The 9,241-nt window shown below is 30.2% G+C and overlaps 1 protein-coding gene across 1 annotated transcript; it reads left to right on the top strand.

Annotated features, from left to right (window-relative positions):
* Positions 1 to 2,691: 2,691 nt before the first annotated feature.
* On the top strand, positions 2,692 to 6,861 carry LOC107606083 (auxin transporter-like protein 3). Its single transcript, XM_016308048.3, has 7 exons — positions 2,692 to 2,980; positions 3,092 to 3,277; positions 3,527 to 3,639; positions 3,766 to 3,949; positions 4,171 to 4,268; positions 4,943 to 5,408; positions 6,310 to 6,861. The coding sequence occupies exons 1-7, from the start codon at positions 2,825 to 2,827 to the stop codon at positions 6,520 to 6,522; spliced, it is 1,416 nt and encodes a 471-aa protein (XP_016163534.1). The 5' UTR covers positions 2,692 to 2,824; the 3' UTR covers positions 6,523 to 6,861.
* Positions 6,862 to 9,241: the final 2,380 nt, after the last annotated feature.

Raw genomic sequence — 9,241 nt, 5'->3', positions numbered from 1 at the left:
ATACGTGAAAATGGATATTTAAATTAATTAAATAATAATAAATTCTTAAAAAATTGACTAATGACTAAAAATTAAAGAACAACTACCATTTCTCTTTTTTTTTTGTGTGCACCAAGGTATCCATCATGTCAGAAGTCCAATGACTAATTTTTCGAATACTGCAGAGATAAAGTGGGTGACCCTCCCAAACAAGCAAACTCCATTCACATCCTCCAGTAAGTATCGAATCCGAAAGAGATGGTTAAAAGGCACAGACCCTCATGACCTCATCTATCTGTGCCAACTTGCATTGGTACTACCATTTCTCTTTAATCATTTAGACACATAACCGAACATTTTATTTATTTATTTAAAAGAAAAAAGGACAACCCATCAATTCAGCAATTATTCTGTTAATGGGCCTGATGGGTTGGTAAGAGTTGGGCCATCAAGAACCACACAATCTAATCAGACTTCTTTTTCTTGCCTTGCTCTTTTGACCAGACGATAAGGATCTCATAACTAAGTCTTACCCAAAAATAAAATTCTTCATAATTCCGATTTTCTTCACATATATTTTATTAAAAAAAAAAAAACTAACTTGAGTTGGTAACTGGTCAGTTTATTCGTCGGATTCGAATCTCACTTTGTGCAAGTATCAATCTATTGGCGAGTTATCCCACTTTGTGCAAGTAACAATCTATTGACGAGCTACAGACCTTTAAATGAAGTTAAGATCTGCAATAAATTAATACTTGACCTGTCAGGTTGGAGTATACTGTGAAAAAAATAAAAAATAAAAAATAGAAACTATGAAGTTAGGAGTAATTTGGAGCCATTCATATCATTAACTAGCGTTAAAATGTCAAATCACTCCTAGGTGCATAAACACTAAAAAAATTTTTCAATAGAAGAAAACTTTGGCAATGACAAATAATTGAAAACGGAAATTTCGAAGCACATGTAACTTTATAGAGTTGTAGGGCACTTAGCATCATCATTGGTACATATCCCACTTCGATGGCCGAATTATGAAGAAGAACGTTTAGATAATCTAAAATGGCCGACTAATAATGAAGGAAAAAAGTGAAATAATAAAGGATATGAAGATGGGGTTATGATAACAGTATTTTTTAGTGAAGCCAGTTGTAATACGTGTGGTGCTAATCATGATTAGCACTAAGCTCCCTCTTCAAGAAATGAATACACCTTAGCGGAAATTATAATACATGAGTAGATATTTATGATTTTTTTTTTAATTCTAACAATAATGTATTTTTTTAATACACCTCTGCGTTTTCATTTTTTATTTTGATATTTAATATTTTATATTTTTAATAATTTGTTGAAAAAAATAATGAAAATAATAAAATTTTATTTTTTATTTTTATTTTTTTAAACAAAATTTTAAAAACGTAAAACATTCAAAATAGACAGAAAATGAAAATGCGACTACGAATAATATTGACACCTTTTATTTGTTTACGATAACGAATGCTTCAAGTATTTTACTTACTCAATTATCTATTTTTTTAAAAAAAATAACTATCCTTTTTAATAAAAACTGATTTTTTTTTTTTGGGGTACAAAAACTGATGATTAAATTCCAGCTATATGAAGGTATAGTATGACAATTCAGAAGGTCATAAGAAGATTACTAAAATAAATAAATCCCATCAGCCACTACAGAAAATTATGTTTTTTTTTTTTTTTTTCACACTCTCACCCCTCTTCTTTTTTCATGATCAATCAGTGGGTATGCATGGGCTCTTGAGATTATGAAAAAGAAAAATAGGGTAATGGTAGGCCAGCCCGCTCGTGCACTGCAGCTAGCCATGGGCCCACGGCCCATCAGAGCCCACAAAAACTGGTTATGATGATGAAGTTGCACCTTCATTGGTGAGAGAGAATTGTTATTAAGCCGCTAATTATCTTTTATAAGATGGACTAAGTCAGTAAGTTGTATAATATACTTACATGAGTTTAAATTAGGGTATTCTTCAAATATTACGAGTACTAATTTATATAACAAAAAAAAAATCATGATTTACCATTTTATAAATTATAAATTTTTTAATTAAAAAATATAAAATTATGATTCACAATTTTTAATTACCTTTTCTTTTATTTAAAATCAGTTACTCACGATTTCTTCTTATCTTATACACTGCATATAGAGGAAATGTCATTTTCGGTCCCTAATAATTTGTTCGATGGACTTTTCACCCCCAAAAAAATTTAAAAACCCAAATCGGTCTCTATTTACTTTGATATATGTACGTTCCAGTTCCTATCTACTTTGAGTAAATGCTTTTTCCGGTCCCTAACCAGGAACTGGAATGTACATATATCAAAGTAGATAGGAACCGATTTGGGTTTTTAGATTTCTTAGGAGGTGGGAAGTCCATCGAACAAATGGTTAAGGACAAAAAAAAACATTTACTCCTGCATATATCACTGTATTACACCAAAATATCGTAATATTAAAAAAAAAATCACCAATAACATTTCAATATAAAAAAATAGCTTTATTAAGCAGGCAACTATTAATCAATTTATATATTATTTTTCAAAAAAAAAAAAAAAAGAAAGGGTAAGATAAATAAATGCATGTGAACTAAGCAATATAATAGGTCCCCCACTAGGGGCCAATTGAGTAGTACAGTGCTGACTAAAAAGTTTATATAAGGAAAGTGAAGTATGCATAAGATTAACTAGCAATGTGTTAAATTAAAAAAAAAAAAAACAAAGCATATATCTATCTATCTTTCTTTATATATACTCAACTAGTCCCTTGTTGTAGTCCTATCCTCCCTCTCTCTCACCCTTCTCACAAATACCAACAATGGCTTCCGAGAAGGTTGAGACAGTTGTTGCTGGGAATTACTTAGAAATGGAGAGAGAAGAGGAAGATTCAAAATCTGCTGCTAGCAAACTTTCTAGCCTCTTCTGGCATGGTGGTTCTGTCTATGATGCATGGTTTAGCTGTGCTTCTAATCAGGCATGCATAGTTAATTAATCAATTAATATTATTATAATATATGCATATATATATATATATAGAACGTTATTAATGATAAATATGATTTGATTTGAATTGAATTGAATGCAGGTTGCACAAGTGCTATTAACACTGCCATATTCATTTTCACAACTTGGGATGGTGTCTGGGATTATATTTCAGCTTTTTTATGGACTCATGGGAAGTTGGACCGCATACCTCATAAGTGTTCTTTATGTTGAGTATAGAACAAGAAAGGAGAGGGAAAAGGTTGATTTTAGAAACCATGTAATTCAGGTGAGAAATTAATCATGGAGGGTGGGTTAGTTGCTTTAGATTACGGAAATGTTTGGTAACCAAAGAAAATCAGCCAAAAGCCAAAAACAGCCATAACTTACCTTATTTAGCATTTATTAATTGTTGCGATAAATAATTAATACTAAATAAGGCAAATTCTAGCTGTTTTTTTTATCTACCTAGCATTATCTGGTCTTCTTCATTCTTGTTCTAATAATACTGTTTGCTTTCTTTTGATTTTTGTTGCAGTGGTTTGAAGTTCTTGATGGACTTTTAGGCAAACACTGGAGGAATCTTGGTCTCTTTTTCAACTGTACTTTCCTTCTCTTTGGATCTGTTATTCAACTAATTGCTTGTGCAAGGTATAGTAAACTAAACTAATTTCTATTCTAATTGACATATGCTAAAGTGACTAACTAATTACAATTGAGTCTACATCTATTACTAATAAAAAATGATCTAAGTAACAGATTGAATATTATTTTCAGTAACATATATTACATAAACGACAATCTGGACAAGAGAACCTGGACATACATATTTGGAGCATGCTGTGCAACAACAGTGTTCATACCATCTTTCCACAATTATAGGATATGGTCATTCTTGGGTTTGTTAATGACTACTTACACAGCATGGTACATGACCATAGCTTCCCTTATGCACGGCCAGGTAAATTTAATTCAATTCAAACCTTACTTTTTTTTTTTTTTTTTTTACCAAAGATATGAGACTCGAACCCACAACCTCTTAATTGAGTATGGGGAGACTATGCCATTTGAGCTATAACTCATTGGCAATTCAAACCTTACTTGTTACTACTACAAGTTACAAATTCATATTCTCATACTCATGTTAATAATAAATAATATGTTTTTTTTTTGTTGATAAAGGTTGAAGGGGTGAAGCACTCAGGGCCAACCAAGTTGGTTCTCTATTTCACCGGTGCTACAAACATTCTCTACACTTTTGGTGGACATGCTGTTACAGTGTGAGGATTAGAGTATTCTAATCTTTAATTAGTGCTTTAATTTTTTTTTTTTTACTAAAGATAAGAGACTCAAACTCGTAACCTCTTAATTGAGTATAGGGAGACTATGCCATTTGAGTTATAACTCATTGGCAATTAGTGCTTTAATTTGGTTTTAAAAAATCAAACATTTTAAATTAGTCTTTAAAAGATACAAAATAAAATCAAATCCGTCATTCTGCTAATTAGACGATAATATATTGCAAAATACTCATGTCACATGTTAAGCACTTATTCTAGGATTTGGATCATTTAAAGTTTGAATTTTACTTTAGAAAGTAAAGTGTGATTTTCTATCTTTGAATAGTTTCTCTTTCATATTTATTCTTGGTCCCACCTATGAAATCAATGGTAAGAGATCACACTTTACTCTCTAAACTGAAATTCAAACTTTAGAGGATCCAAATCCCTTATTTTAATACATACATATTTCAATTTTTTTTATAAGATATCTGTTTAGCCACATTTTAAAAGCGTGATTTATGTAAAAAAATAACGAATTAAATAAAATAACAACGCTTTTATAACATATCAAAATCAGACGGTATAATTCATCATCCAATGATAAAAAGAAAATATCTTCACGTAAAAACAATTAGAAAAATGAATCTGACTCATATATTATGTAAATGTAGGGAAATTATGCATGCAATGTGGAAGCCACAGAAGTTTAAGATGATATATCTGATAGCAACATTGTATGTGTTGACACTAACATTGCCATCAGCTTCAGCAGTGTATTGGGCATTTGGAGATCTGCTTCTAACACATGCCAATGCACTCTCATTGCTCCCAAGAACAGGGTTCAGGGACACAGCCGTAATTTTGATGCTGATTCACCAGTTCATAACATTTGGGTTTGCATGCACCCCACTATACTTTGTGTGGGAGAAATTCATTGGTGTTCATGAGACCAAGAGCTTGTTCAAGAGAGCATTGACCAGGCTTCCTGTGGTCATACCAATTTGGTTCCTTGCAATCATATTCCCCTTCTTTGGTCCCATCAATTCAACCGTTGGATCTCTCTTGGTCAGCTTCACTGTTTACATCATCCCTGCCTTGGCTCACATGATCACTTTCGCTCCCGCCCCTGCTAGAGAGGTCAGTCGCATTTCAGTTAAATCTGTCAAATCATTTAAAGTTTGTTTGGAATGCTAGGAATTAGAATTCACTTTAGAGTTGAATTCTTTTTCATGTTTGATTTAAATTTCTTTGAGAATTCTAATTCTCATTTTTTCTTCGTTTGTAAATCAAAGCCGTCTGATTTCCAAATTCATTCACACAGCTCTTTAAACTTGAATTCTATTCAATTAATATATTATAGTCATTTCAAATTATGAAATTGAATTTCAAACAGAAATAACTTCTTTTCTTAAAGGAAATATAATTCTTTTCTCGTGTTAAATGGTTCAAACAAGCTCTTAATGATTTTCAACTATTAATTTCATACAAAGACAATTACAGGTGAGTTTCTACTGATATATACATTGTATTTTAATGGTTTAATTAATTTTTTTGGTCTCTGTAATTTTATTGAATTTGCAACTAAGTCTTTATACTTTTTTTTTTTTAATTAGATCCCTATGCTGTTTTTAAATTTGTAATTAAATCCTTTTTGTATTAAAAACGTTAAAATTAACAAAATATTCCTCCCAAAAGACTTGTGATCAAAGATCTAATTACGTTTTTAATTATAAACACCTTTAAATTGCAAAAAAATATTCCATTAACTCTAATATTTTTTATATTGTATAAAATTAAAAATAATATACGGACACAATTAAAACCTGAAAAACAAAAAGTATAAAGACCTAAAAAGATCAATGACATTCTAATTAAATTTGTCAAATTATTTAGTGATTTTCAACTATTAATTTTATACGAGTTTTCACCTATACATACATGCATTCCTTTAATTAATTAAATTTTCTTTTTAACTAGGTGCTTATTGTTAATGTAACAAGTTAATTATATTTTTTTCTTCTTTGCAAACTTTGGACAGAATGCTGTGGAGAGACCACCATCAATGTTAGGAGGTTGGGTAGGATTGTACTCCATGAATGTGTTTGTGGTGGTATGGGTTTTGGTGGTAGGGTTTGGGTTGGGAGGATGGGCAAGTATGCTTAATTTCATTCACCAAATCAACACTTTCGGACTATTTGCAAAGTGCTATCAATGTCCCCCTCACAACAAGCCTTCAATTAAATTAAATTAAATCAAGTTGCTAATTTTCCCAATTTCTACTTATATTTTGAGATCGCCATACATGTGTGTAAAGAGATTGCCATTTGTATTTTTTTTTTTAATTTTACTTTTCTCTTCTTCTTTTTTTTTTTCATTTTTTTATTTTACTACTAGCTACTATATTAAGCTAATTGGTGTTAATTGTGTCAACTAAAAAAGGGAGTGATGGCAATCATGGCCACCCCCTATTATTATTATTATACGAAATCAGATTTAGAATTTCGTGTGGGGGTTAATCATCATTTCATGTTGTGATAATTTAGATCTTTATATTATATATGCAAAATATACTACTCATAATTTTATGCTCTCTCTATTTATGTTATATATTCTAAGCTAACTTAAGCATCTTAAGAGACATGTCAATGAAACATTGATAAGAAGTTTCACCTTTAAAACATTATTATTTATATATACATTTAACAAAAAAGAAAAGAAAAATCAATAACTTGTAATATAAACTTTTTTTTTTGAAAGAGAAGCTCAACACAACAAGTGGAGCATAGATGATAATAATATAGAAACTAAAAGTAGAACACACATGTAAACAATTTAGGTATCCCTTCTGTCATCTTCGGCATTGCCATCAACAACAGAAAGGGTCTACTCCCAACCACTCCTTGTAGTTCATGAAGGACATGTTTATAATCTCCTCAACTCCTCTTCCTTTGTTGTGGAAAATCCTCCGGTTTCGTTCCAACCATATGTTCCAAATGATCGCACAAAAACACACCATCCATCTCTTGCACTCCTCTTTTTTATTTGAGATCTCAGTCCAACTTTGAAAATGCTCTTTTAACCCACCCGGACAAGTCCATTGCACACCAACATATGATAACCAAGCACACCACACCTGCCAAGAAAAGCTACAACCAAGAAACAAGTGATGGCCATATTCAATACTATTATTACATAAAACACATATATTATCTTCTTGGTGAATGACCCCAAACCGACTCAGTCTCTCCTTCGTGTTGACCTTGCCAATTAAAACAAACCAGGCAAACAACTCCACTCTAGGTGGGACAAGATCTTTCCAAATAGTCCTAGTGAAGCTGTAGCTTGATATACCCTCGGGACCATTTCCACCTGCAACACCTGCACAAATGAGTTAGTAGACTAAGAACCAAAAGAATTATTAATAGTTTAATATATACTACCTGGCCCTGGCTATTTGATAATTGACACGTACACCAATTTGTATCCAACAAAAAGAATACTTTGATATTTGTTTCAAGAATAATGGGAATTAATTTTGGGAATTCCATGTTAGAGAAGATGGAAAACGACAACGACCTAATTAAATATCGAAGGTTGCAAAGATGAGATATGTTGGAAGATTGAAGATCAAATCTCACGCTGAAATTATGGTGTGATCTCATCATCACATCCAATAATCTTATCTCAAATCCATTGCAAATATGAAAATTTTCATTGTTCTCTTTATAGATTTAAAAAAAAAAAAATATAGATAGACAATAAAAATATTAAATAATGTGAATAATAGATATATTAAATATTCATTTCACCAGATATGTGGATGATTATTCTAATATTAAAATTTAGGTAAATAATTTAAAAATATAGTGTATTTTTATTTTATTGGTAATTGTTTATATTGTTCAAAAAAGTCATTAATTACCTAACATAATCTTTTCTTAAATTATTGATAGTCTAACTGTTGTGAAAGATGAAGTATGTGAATTGGCTATTTTTTTTTCATATTTTTTTAATGTTGGTGAATAACTTAAATGTTGGGTGATTTAGTATTTAATAAATTTTTGGGAGGTCTATAACAAGGAGAACACTTTGATAAAGACATTAAAAATATTTTTTTTAAAAAACGTTTAAACATGTCATGTTATTATTGGACATTCTTATTAAATTGGTTAATAATTTATTTTTTATTATAAACCAGAACAAAATCGGTTTATTATAGTAACAATAATAAACCTAATTGTCTGCATTATAATTATTAGACCCGATTTGATCCGATCGAATCATACCATCTAAACCAAATATCTTTAATTTTTTTATAAAAAGACAATTATATCCCTGACTTTTTGTTTTTTGGACATTTAAATCCCTAAAAATTAAAAAATACAATTAAATTGCTAAAAAAATTGGGTTTATCATTATTTTATAAAAAAATCAATTTTATTCTAATTTATTAAGAAATTAAAAAATAATAGGTTCATTAATACGTCCAATAATAATACGACACGTAAATATCTTTACAAAAAGATATTTTAGACATATCTTTATAGAAGCATCCTCCATAACAAATAATTTATAGAAAGCGTATTGTAAAAAGAATATTTTTTATTCATAAAAATATAATCCGCGAAGACGTATTATCAACTCGGAGAAAGCATATAATTATAAAAAAATATTTTCTATTCGTAAAAGTACAATTTACTAGGAGCATATTTTTTTTATCATCTACTATTTTATTGATTGATTATTGGTTAAAAGGAAAAATTAATTCTCTATCAAATCTGTTTTATGGATTTAGTTTTTGATGTCAACCTATAATCTAATTAAGTTCACATACACTACCAGAAATACGGGCGTTATCAACGGAAAGATACCCGCAAATCAAAAACAGTGGTAAATTTACATGATCGTGTTAATCACTTGCAACGTCTTGTACCTCCGTGGCTAAATTTTTGGAATTTTTCGACGGTTTT

The sequence above is a fragment of the Arachis ipaensis genome, chromosome B7 (assembly GCF_059453495.1).
Source record: "Arachis ipaensis isolate K30076 ecotype BB chromosome B7, ASM5945349v1, whole genome shotgun sequence".
NCBI lineage: Eukaryota > Viridiplantae > Streptophyta > Magnoliopsida > Fabales > Fabaceae > Arachis > Arachis ipaensis.
Note: the sequence above shows the minus strand (reverse complement) of the source record. Positions and strands in the feature narration are given on the sequence as shown.